Source organism: Bison bison, unplaced genomic scaffold (genome assembly GCF_000754665.1).
Source record: "Bison bison bison isolate TAMUID 2011002044 unplaced genomic scaffold, Bison_UMD1.0 scf7180017864274, whole genome shotgun sequence".
Classification (NCBI taxonomy): domain Eukaryota; kingdom Metazoa; phylum Chordata; class Mammalia; order Artiodactyla; family Bovidae; genus Bison; species Bison bison.
Genome location: NW_011494846.1, coordinates 2,412,876 through 2,425,249, shown reverse-complemented (window position 1 = coordinate 2,425,249; position 12,374 = coordinate 2,412,876). Strand labels below are relative to the sequence as shown.

The 12,374-nt window shown below is 38.1% G+C and overlaps 1 protein-coding gene across 1 annotated transcript in view; it reads left to right on the top strand.

Annotated features, from left to right (window-relative positions):
- The window catches only part of DTNBP1 (dystrobrevin binding protein 1), a 113,314-nt gene that overhangs the window by 25,723 nt on the left and 75,217 nt on the right, over nucleotides 1–12,374 (top strand). Inside the window, exon 4 of the mRNA XM_010848795.1 lies at nucleotides 4,308–4,368. Coding sequence (XP_010847097.1) covers nucleotides 4,308–4,368 — 61 coding nt within the window. The remainder of the gene's footprint in view (nucleotides 1–4,307; nucleotides 4,369–12,374) is intronic.

The following is a 12,374-nucleotide window of genomic DNA, read 5'->3' as shown; positions in this document are numbered from 1 at the left end:
ACTAGCATGCCTATAATCCAAAGACAAACAACAAGTGTTGGCAAAGATGTGGAGAAGCTGGAACCCTTATGCTCTTCTGGTGGGAGTGTAAAATGGCACAGCTGCTGTGAAAAACAGTTTGTTAGTTTTCTCAAAAAGTTAAGAGTAGAATTACCATGTGATCCAGCAATTTCATGCCAAAAGAATTGAAAACTTAGGTTCATGTCAAAATTTGTACACAAATGTGCATAATAGGAGTATCTGTCATTCAGGTTCCCCTGTCCATGGGGATTCTCCAGGCTAGGATACTGGAGTGGGTTCCATGCCCTCCTCCAGGGGATCTTCCCAACCCAGGGATCGAACCCAGGTCTCCCGCGTTGCAGGCGGATTCTTTACCACCTGAGCCACGGGGGAAGTCCAGTATCATTCATAAAGCAATATCATTCATAATAGCCAAAAAGTAGAAACAGCACAAATATTCATCAAAGGATGAATGAATAATTTGGTGTCTCCACACAGTGGAACATTATTCAGCCACAGAATGAAATGAAGTGCTGAGGCACACTATGTCTTGCACATCTTGAATAAAACTTAAAAACATTGCACTAAATGTGAGGAATGAACAAAAAAGGCACGTAGTGTATGGTTCTATTGATATGATATGTCCGGAACAGGCAGAAGGATAGTGTTTGCCAAGCTGTGGAGAAGAGAGGGGAGTGAGTAATGACTGCTGATGGATGTGGGGTTTCTTTTCAGGGTGATGAAATGTTTTGGAATCAGTGGTGATAGTTGCCCCAACTCTGTGAATATGCTGTGAATTATGCACTTTAAAAGCATGAATGTTATGCTTTAAATTAAAACTCGGCTGTTATGAAAATAAGTTTGCACGTGTTATTTGCAGTTCTATATCTAGTGACGTGGCATCTGATGGCTAAGTGGTAGCCGTGTGTGCGGTAGAAGGTACGCTCCTTCGCCTTATCTGCGTGTGTCATGGCACAGTCATCTATGCCTACCTGTTGCTTTCCGTTTTCTAGCTTTATATTCAGTTTCTTTTTATGCTTGCTGAATCTGGGCATTTTTTTTCCTTCTCTAGGTGCTTAATTTGACATTAATTTCCTGCTTGTTTTTTGTTGAGTGGGGAACACAAGTGATTTTGAAAGGAGGTAGAATACAAATCCATCAGTGGTTACTGTTTGCATGTTATCTTTATGCTTTTTTAATCTAGTGATTTAGTTGAAACAGCTTCCTTGAAAGTTGCTTATTTCAGAGGTGTAGACCTCTGTGTGGTAGTTTTGGGATACTTTTGGGGACTTTAGGTGAAAAATTTACAGCCATGTCTATAATGTGTCTATTCATTGCACTGAAACACAGTATTTTCTCTCTGAAACTAGTGCTGAGTGGAGGAGGGACCATTTTAAATATCTAAATCATAAAATTTTTTTAGATTGTTAAAATACTGTGTAAAATACGATAACATGAAATTTTGCCATCTTAACTATTTTTAAGTGCACAGCCCACTAATGTCAACCGCATTCACACTGTTGTCCATCTGGTCTCCAAGAGGCTTTTCGCAACCATCGTTCTCTTTCTATAAATTTGACTACTTTAGGCACCTTTTGTAAGTGGAATCATGCACTACTTGTCTTTTTGTGATTGGCTTATTTCACTTAATATATTTTCAAGTTTCAGCCATAGAGAATGTAAAGATTTCCTAATTTCTTCCAGTTTCATTGAGATTTAATCGGCATACACCACCATGTAACCTTAAGGTATTGCCGCATAATGATTTGACTTACTTCATGAGATGATTGCCACAGTGAATTCAGTGAGCATTCACCATCTCATATAGATAAAAAAGAAAAAGAAAAAAATGTTTTCCTTGTGATGAGAACTCAGAATTTATTCTAGCAACTTTCATATATAATGTTCAGTATTATTAATTATATTAATAATGTGCACTACATCCCTGGTACTCTTTTGTCTTACAAACTAGAAGTTTGTACCTTTTCACTGCCTTCATTCAATCCCCTGTCCCTCCACCTGTGGTAACCACAAATCTAATCTCTTTTTCTATTTGTTTGCTTGCTTGTGTTTGAAGTATAATTGACCTATAATACTTGGTTAGTTCCTGGTACACAACATAGTTATTTGATATTTCTGTACATTACACAGTGATCACCGCCGTCATCACCACTAATTCAAAGGAAGTTCCTTCCTTTTTAAGGCTGAATAATATCCTACTGTATGAATATGCCGTATTTTGCTTATACCTTCATCCATTAATAGACACAAGTTGCTTTGATTTTTTGGCTATTGTGAATAATGCTGCTATGAACATGGGTGTGCAAATATCTCTTTATGACCCAGCTTTCAGTTTTTTGGTGGTGTATCCTCAGAAGAGGAAATGCTGAATCAGATGGTAATTGTATGTTAATTTTTTGAAGAACCAATATACTGTTGAGCAGCTGCACTATTTTATATTCCCCTGTGTGTGTTAGTCACTCAGTCATGTCCGACTCTGCCACCTCATGGACTGCAGCCCGCCAGACTCCTCTGTCCACAGGATTCTCAAGCAAGAATACTGGAGTGGGTTGCCATTTCCTTCTCCAGGGGATCTTCCCAACCCAGGGATAGAGCCCATGTCTCCTGCATTGTAGGCAGATTCTTTACCATCTGAGCCACCAGGGCAGTGCACATTTTTCCAGTTGTCATTTCTCCGTATTCTCAACAAATCTTGTTTTGGGGGTTGCTAAGTTTTTTTTTTTTTCCATTCTCATTGGTGTGAAGTGGTGTCTCATGGTGGTTTTGATTCAGTCCATCCTAAAGGAGATCCGTCCTGGGTGTTCATTGGAGGGACTGATGTTGAAGCTGAAACACCTGGTACTTTGGCCACCTGATGCAGAGAACTGACTCATTGGAAAAGACTCTGATGCTGGGAAAGACTGAGGGCAGGAGGAGAAGGGAACGACAGGGGATGAGATGGTTGGATGGCATCACCGACTCAATGGACATGGGTTTGGGTGGACTCCGGGAGTTGGTGATGGACAGGGAGCCCTGGCATGCTGCGATTCATGGGGTCGCAAAGAGTCAGACACAACTGAGTGACTGAACTGAACGATGATGATGGTGAGCTTCTCATGTGCTTATTGGCCATTTATATATCTTCTTTAGAGAAATATCTATTCAAGTCCTTTGCCTGTTTTTGGATAGAGTTGTTTTTGTTGTTGTCGAGTGTTGGGCATTTTCTATATATTCTGGATATTAATCATTTGTCAGATATGTGATTTGTAAATATTTTCTTCCATTGTATTGGTTGCCTTTTATCTGTTGATTGTATTCTTTGATGCACGAAAGTGTCTAATTTTGATTAAGTCCAACTTGTTTATTTTCTTTGTTGCCTGTGCCTTTGGTGTTATATCCAAGAAATCATTACCAAATGTGATGGCAAGAAGCTCATGTCTTCTTCTAAAAATTTGATAGTTTTGGATCTTATGTTTGGATTTTTTGATCCACTTGTATTTAGTTTTTGTATATGGTGTTAAGAGTCCAGCTTCATTCTTGTGCCTGTGGATATGCAGGTTTCCCAGCACCAGCATATTTGTTGAAAAGACTATCCTTTCCCCGTTTAATGATCTTGGCACCCTCGTCAAAAGGTATTTGACCATACATGCAAGGGTTTATTTCTGGGCTCTATTCCATGGGCCTGTGTCTCCCATTATGCCAGTACCATACTTTTGATTATTGTAGCTTTCTAGTAAGTTTTGAAATTAAGAAGTGTGTGTCTTCCAACTTTTTTCTTCTTTTCAAGATTATTTTGACTTTTAAGGATCCCTTGATATTCCCTATGAATTTTATGATGAATTTATGAAAATATCCTGTTTCTCTTCATATTTTCACCCACTAACTTTAGCATCTATTACAGTTCTTGCTGGAAATAATTCATTGTGTTTACCAAATGGTGATTTTCTATTTTTCTCATTTTTTTTCTATCATTATTTATTGAAATTCTACTGTAAGGAAGAGGTTTTCCCATCTGCCCCACTTATTTATTTGGTTCTTTATTTAAATCACTATAAGCTCGTGGCTGTTGGTTTTCATCTATGAGCTCTGACCCATTTCTACCATTATTTTTTCTACCAAATCTAGTGTCCCGGTGTCCCGGATTTGGCAACTAGAAGCCCCTTCAAGTTAATGTCTGTGTGTTTGCAGAATGTCTCCATTACTTTTTGAGCTTTTCCTTTCTGAGACCACAGGTTGTATTTTAGATAGGATTTTTTAATGTGTGGCTTTTATTTTGAATTATTATTATTAATTTTTGCTTTTCTTAGGTATGAAGATACATGGGCTGCACTCCACAGGAGGGCCAAGGAATGTGCAAGTGCTGGAGAGGTAAAGAATTGGCTCCTCTTATACTTACGGGGAGAATATACTTTGGCAGTCTTAAATGCTTATTTTTAAGAAATTACATTTATAATTGTGTTAAAATGTTTGACAGGGTATCTTATAGTGAGTTTTGTAGTTGGTTATGAAACACCCTAAATAAAGCACTTTTTTGTAATTTCTCAGTCAAGTAATTTAGTTAGCTTAGAGAGTTTATAACTTTTATTCTAGAGTCGCAAGTGACTCTTCGGTTCATCGAGGTATAATGCTTTGAATTTGAGGTCTGGTACCTTTGCATTTTATGTAAATTATGTCATTTGTTTCTACTCGCTATTTAAGAATTCCTTTGGCGGGGACAAAAGAACTTTGTTCAGTCTACTTAAAATCATTAATTTGCTTATTAGCAAATAAATATAAAAATCTCAGGAGTCAACCTCAATTTCTTAGAGAAACAACCTATTTTCTAGCACTATAGAGTGTGTAATGAATAAAAGTGACTTAAAATTACTTGGTATATACTTAAAGCTTTTTTAGCCAAGATCAAATACTCTGCTACTGATGTCAGTCAAACTTTATTTCTTTCTAAAAACAAGTCTGTGATTCTGACTTTTAATTAATTTAAACTGACTTTACCATTTACCTGAATTAGTGAAGCTGTAATAGTTACATAGAACATGGTAATACACATGATAAAATTTAGACATTAGTGTTTCTCTTAGAAATTACAGAAAAAGAAGAATATAGGCTTCTGTCAGTAGGGCAGAATGAATACTGTGAAAAGTCCTGTAAGTGTAAAACCCCTAAATGCTGGATAGATTTTTTCTGTTTTAATTTAAATGCAGTAAGCTTACAAAAATTAAGGGAAGTCCTAAAGGGCCAAAACAAGCAAACAAAAACAGCAGGGAACTGAAATGAGAGTGGTTGAAAAAAAAACACGGAAGCAGGGTTCAAATAGTAAAACAAATGTCTTAGAGATTTATTGGGATAGGAGATTTTTGTCTATGGGGAACTGAGTCTGAGACTCCTGCATAAAGCTCTAGATGCTCTCGGTGAAAGGATAATTTAGGACATTTTTAAAAAGAAAGGAAAGAAATCTTTAAAGCACACCTGGAACACCTAAAGGTCGACCATGTACTGGGCCCCAAAGCCGTTCTCAGCACGTTTCATGTAAGTCAAGTCATACACAATATGCTGTGATTCTGGTGCAAATGACCCTGAAAGTCGGTATAGGAAAAGAATTCTGAAAAATCCATATGTTTGCAAATTAAATATGCATATTATGCATCGTTTATGGTTCAATAATTACTACATACATATTGTGTAAGTTGTCAAAAACTACTTAGAGGGAAATTTTATAGACGAAAAATAGACTGAAAGTCAGTGAGCTAATCTAACTTAAGAATTAGAGAACAGAATAAATCATGAAGGAAGAATGAAAGAGATGATAAAGATGAGAGAAGTAAGTGAAATAGAATGTAAAAATACAATAGACGCTAGACGAAGTCACGAGTTCTTAGAAGACTAATGAAATATGGTAGCTTTCTGATTATATTGATTAAGAAAAAAGGACGAATAGTTTTAAGGATTAAAGAATACAACTGTAGCTATAGCAGAGAGTGAAAAGATAAAGAGTTTGTGAACAACTCTAGGACACATTTGAAAACAGAGGCAAAATGGCAAAATACTAGAAATTTTTACTAAAGTTTTAGTTGCTCAGTTGTGTCCAACTCTGTGACCCCATGAACTGTAGACTACCCTCCAGGCTCCTCTGTCCATGGAATTCTCCAGGCAAGAATACTGGAGTGGGTAGCCATTCCCTTCTTCAGGGGATCCTTCCAACCCAGGAATCGAACCCGGGTCTCCTGCCTTGCAGGCAGATTCTTTATTTTGTGACTCATGGGGAAGCCCAGAAATTTTTACTAAAACTAATTGTAAAAGCAGTACAAATCCTGAATAATCTTATAGCCACTAAATAAACAGTGTTAATAATTAATCTTTTCACTAGGAAAGCACCAGGCCCACCAAGTAATACAGGAGAGTTCTGTGAGACTTCAGAGAATCCACCCTCTCAATGTTAGATAGACTCCTGCAGCAAGTGAAACAAGAGGAGGCTGCCCTGGCCACTGCACGAGGCTAGAGTAACTGATCCTGAACCCCAGCAAGCAAAGTGTGAGAAAGTGAAATTGGAGTCCAGTCCCAGTCATGAGTGCAGATACAAAAACTATAAACAGAATAGATGTATGAGCTCTCACTTAACTTCAGCAGCCTGTTTCTGGAAATCAGATGTTCTGTGCCTACTTGACACACTCTAAATTGGAAAAGTCATTATGTGTTACATATCAACCCCAAGCCCTCCACCAGCTTTCTTAAATATTTCTGTTTAAAACCAGCAGAACACCTATAGATAGTAGCAGTTTGTTGGGACATCAGGTGCTTCAGACACAGCCTTCCGCCTCCAAACTCACGATGTGCTCTGGCTGGCACACAGTGGCCTCGTGTGCAGTGCTGTGGCCCCCAGTGCCCACAGTGTGCAGGGTCTGCCTCTCCTTCACGAGGGGTCCTCGTAGTGTCTTGTGATTCTCATACTCTGACAGTGTTGCCTGAAATTTAATTTGAGAATCTTCTCACACATTGTTTTAAAATCTATATCAAGCTTAAATGTAAAGTTTTCCTATATAAATATGAGCCAGAACTTTGTGTTTGCTTTGTGAATGTTGGATGATAACAAACAGCGTTCTATCTGGGAAACAACCTGCTATATATGGCTGTGTTGACAAACTAAATCCAGCCTTGCATTAAAAAAAAAAAAAAAAAAACAGGTTTATTCCAGGATTGAAAGGTTGGCTTGACATTAGAAAATCTTTTATATGCAGTTGACCATGTTAACAAATTAAGAGAAAAATATATGATCATCAGATGCAGAAAATACATTCAATAAAATTAATTCAGAGTAAAACATTTTAGCAAGTTTTTTAATAGATGGTAACTTTTGTCCTGCCGCTGCTGCTGCTAAGTCGCTTCAGTCGTGTCCGACTCTGTGTGACCCCATAGATGGCAGCCCACCAGGGTCCGCCATCCCTGGGATTCTCCAGGCAAGAACTCTGGAGTGGGTTGCCATTTCCTTCTCCAATGCATGAAAGTGAAAGTGAAGTCGCTTAGTCGTGTCCGACTCTTAGCGACCCCATGGACTGCGGCCTACCAAGCTCCTCCGTCCATGGGATTTTCCAGGCAAGAGTACTGGAGTGGGAACTTTTGTCCTAATAGCTACCAAAACCTGCAGTATTTGACTTGCAGTACTTTGATTTCATAGTCAATCATCTTACTAAATTGTCTTATTCTGATAATTTGCATCTGGGATGGGAGTTTTGTGAAGATGGAAGGGAAGAAACAAAAACCTACCAGTCTTTTCATTTCTTCATCTCTTTTTATAGTGGGTAGGACTTCCAATATAGTGTTGAATAAAAGCTGGAGATCTTGGTTCAGATTTTGGCTCCATCAGATTTAAATGTGAAAGGGAAAACTACATATTTTAGAAAATACTGGAAAAGCTAAGATCTCAGGGCAGAGAAAGGTTTCTTTAACAAGGCATAATAAACGCCAACCATAAAATAAAATATTGATAATTTTTATCAAATCTTCTGTTCATCAAGCAGTACCATGAAAAAGTTAAGCAGTTCACAAAACAGAGGACTAGTGTTCAAAAAATATGAAAAACCTCTGCACACTAATAAAAAAAGAGAACAGTAAGTCATTAAAAAGTACACGAGAGGTATGACCGGGTATTACCCTGAACAAAAAGCATGAGTGGCCAGTAAATGTGAAAACATGTTTAAAATCAATTAGAAGGCAAGGAAATACAAATTAAAACCCCAGATTTACACTCATTAGATTATCAAGCATTTAAGAAGCCTTGAATTTTCTGTGCAGACAGTCATTACTCACTGATGACAGTTTTCCCTTCCCCGGCAGCATGATGGGGAACAGCTAGAACTAGGGGGTGTAAATCGATTGGCACAGTGACATTAGAAAAATGAGCTGGCGTGAAGTAAAAATTGAAATTCCACAAAGCTTTCGAAACCACAGTTCTACCCCTAGGGAGATTTCTGTAGCATTGTGTCCCCAGCTTTGCCCTGTGATGTTGTATGTCTCACACCTCCTTGGATAACATTGGTATGGTATCATCTGTTCATTATGTGTGACAAATAGATGACAGAACTTGAAGTCAGAGGTGGCTAGGCTGGGGGAGGTCTAGCTCAGTTGAGCCACTGGGCGGTGGGGAAGGAGGGTGCAGTGAGGAGCTCAATACCTGGGACACGTTGGAACCTAACTTGTGAAAGTTGCCTCTGTGCACCAGATTTGTTCCAGAATGTTTATAGCAGGTTTTGTTGGAACTTTAGACAGTCCCAAAGTCTCCCTGTGGAGTAATTATTATTTATAGGATCAGGGACTTCCCTGGTGGTCCAGTGGCTGACCCCACGCTCCCAGGGCAGGGGGCCCGGGTTCCATCCCTGTTCATGGAAATGCTGCAAAAAGATCAAGTGCTATGCAGCAGTGAAAATTAGTGAACCATTACACCTCCGTGTATCAATACGGATGAATCCCACAATGTTCAGTGAAGACTGTATCCTGTAGAGGAGCTTTAACAAAAGTTGTTCTTTTGATTGTAAGAAGCATTTCATAATAAAATATGTTGGAGAAAGAATTTCCTGGAAGTTCTGTTGCTGAATTTATTATATGGGGGGGAATATATAATATTTTCCTAGTTGTGTACTTTTTTATTGTAAGACTCCTATCTTATCAAAAGTGCCACTGTTGTTTTCCAGAAATACAGTTCTCAGATTGAAAAATGAAAGTTAATTTTAAATCTCTGACGTATTATTGAGACATATGGAAATTTTTTAAATGTGTATCTTTAATAAACTGTTTTCTTGTGTATTTTGTCAGGCCATGCTCGTGTGTCATTAGTGGCCTTTAGTCAATGTCAGTCTGCCAGGGCAAATATACTTAAGGATAATTCAGTCTTCTTTGACAAGTTATCTTACACTTAACTACTTTAAAGCTCATTCTTATTTATAGTCTTAAAATTTAGAGCAATGTTGCTTTAGCAAAGTTTGTTCAATATAGCTTTGTTGTCTAGACTTTTTCTACAAGATTTTCTTTTTAACAAGTTCTTTGATTTGTTTTTCCCTCACTTAGTATGTAAATAAACACGTAAATTGATAGTGACTTAGGGGTTAGATTCTGAGGGTAACTTTCTAAAGTTAGACTCCCAGTGCATTATTTGCTTATGCTTTTGATTGTTGTGAAATACTTGCTTGCCTTCAGATTGAACTCTTTTAAGACAACGCTTTAACCACTTGGTGTGTAAGCTGGTTAAATCAGGCATGCTTCATTCTCTTTGGACTCCAGCTTGGATCTCTTGTGCTTGTGGGGAGTGGACTGGCCTGGGTGTGGGAATGCCTGGTTTCTGCAGTGATACGTTTTGACCTTGGGCAGATAAACGGAGTCTCTCTGTTTCTAGCTGACTCACGTAAAATGGTATGACACCATTTACCCTGCTTAGCAAACAGAGTTGTTTGAAAATCGCATGAACTAGGTGAAAGTGAAAGTCGCTCAGTCGTGTCTGACTCTTGGCAACTGCATGGCCTCACCCATGGAATTGTCCAGGCCAGAGTGCTGGAGTGGGTAGCTTTCCCTTAGCAGGGGATCTTCACAACCCAGGGATCGAACCCAGGTCTCCCTCATTGCAGGCGGATTCTTTACCAACTGAGCTATCAGGGAAGCATTCCCCCCGAATGCTGAACTGTTCTTTACAAATATAAAAGTTTTTATATTGTTTTATTACCCCAATATTACCCATTTTGAAAATCATTTGGGTCCCAGCTTTTTCTTTGTTCTCCTAACTTCAGTGTCCACCAGAAGGACTTTCGGGATGATTTGTAACTTTGGGAACAAGCCCAAACTGTGGGTTTGTCTTGCTACTTAAACTTGATTTTCTGGTGTTAAATCTGGATTTATTCAGAATTGTTTACTTGGAGGAGAAAAATTGGCCTTCTGAAGATGGCTCCCTTCCTTATTATTAAGTAAAGCTAAAGTACAGTTTCTCAGGACCTTTTCTTTTGCTACTTTTCACTTTTCTTCCTTTGTGTCCCTGTATAAACAGTCCCGAGAAGATTGATTAAGGGCGTGGGCTTCAGTGTCGGATTCCTGGGATTGAATCTAGGTCCTGTGTGGCCTTGAGAAAGTGACTTGTCTTCGTTGCACCTCAGTTTCTTCCTCTGTGAAATGAATGTAGTAACATGGCTCTGTTTACAAGGCTGCTGTGTGTTCAATGTGAATTGCTTAACACAGGGCCTGGCACACAGAAAATGCTCAAAATGCTTTGCTCTTATTACATAATTGTTGACAATGATTTCAGAGAATCCATTCAACATCCATTCTTTTAAATTAAAGTAATATTTGAATGTATTTTGATAGATTCTTTTTATGTACACTTAAAGATATACAGAATATGATTTTGAATTTTGTGGGAGGCATGAACTATACTGTACTTAAGTTTTAATATTCATGTTTCATTTTACTTTTCAGTAATAATATTTGTATATAAAAATTGTTTATTCTAGATCTTTCAAATTATTAACACAATTAACCACTGCAATTAAGATTTAACAAACTTTTTAAAAGATACGCCATGTACCAGGAAAAATACCGTTTATCGTCGTCAGCCCTGTGCAATTAGTTTTTCTTTTATTAGTGTTTAAAAACTGAGGCTTAGAGAATTTGTGAGACCTACTCCAGACTAAAGCACAATTTGTTTTTCTTTCTTGTTCACCACAGTGTCTTCAGTGCCTGAAACAGAGCCAGACAAAGAGCAGGTGTTCAGTAGGAGCTCGTTGGATATTACAGATGAATCCTATGGGCAGGGGTTGTTATTTCAAGCCCTAATTTTCTTACTGTTGCATCACAGAGAGGCTGTATTAGCCACATTAATCTGTTAGCAATGCTCAGTACTTTTTAAACTGCTCTCTGGGATCTTTATAAAGCTGGCTGGCACAGGCATTTTTAAGCATGCAGAATTGATGATCATGCCCCTGGAGCAGCACTCGGTGTCACCGCTCCAGCTCAGCTGAGGCTTGTGTGTGAGGCCGTGTGTGTTACCCCTCCAACGTGGACTGACTGACAACCGCGAGAGGGGTGAGGTGGGGATAAAGTGAGGAAACAGGACAGCTTTCTGATCTCTTTATTGTTTTTATTTCAATGTTGTGAATTCCTGGAATATTAAAATGTAGAAGCTAAAACAGTGCAAATAATTTTGTATCTTATTTTGATACTTTTATTCCTCTGAAAGATCTTTCTTTAGTGAGATTCAGTAAAAATCAGTTGTATTTGTATTTCAACTCTTGAAACATCATACGTTGTGTAAATTGTCCTTTTTTTATATAACTTAACTGTGAACTCTTATATTAAAACTTTATATTTTACAGATAAAGTTCAGATATACTTACTTTTGTTATATAATGAATTTTGCAGTCTTTATTGTACAAAATGCGGGAATCTTCCACACTTCCTACTCATCACTAGTGATGTTTTCAAAAGATGACCTCTCTATGCTCCTTCTAAATCTTATCGTAGGCCCTTTCCCCTCTCACCATGTTAGGACCAAAACAAAACTGGCTGGGAGAAACTGCTTAAGTCTTCCGGAAAAGAAGTCAGAATTATTTTAGGCTAGCCTAGCGTCTCGCATCCCTGCTATTAGGAACCTTTCACTTCTGAATTTGTTAGTATAAATCCTGTTCTCCTTTTTTTCTGAAATTGTTCAGTTGCCTCAGTGATTCCTTCGTATACAAGTACCATTTATCTTGCTTTATTCAGTGAACGTTCCTGTTTAAATGGAAACTGAATCATGGTATATTCTAAATGCATTAGGGAACTTTTCTTTCAAAAGAAGTCCTTTTGTAAGGCAAATAATTACCCATTCATTATGTCTGGGGTTTGTTTTTGTTTGTTTTCTTTTC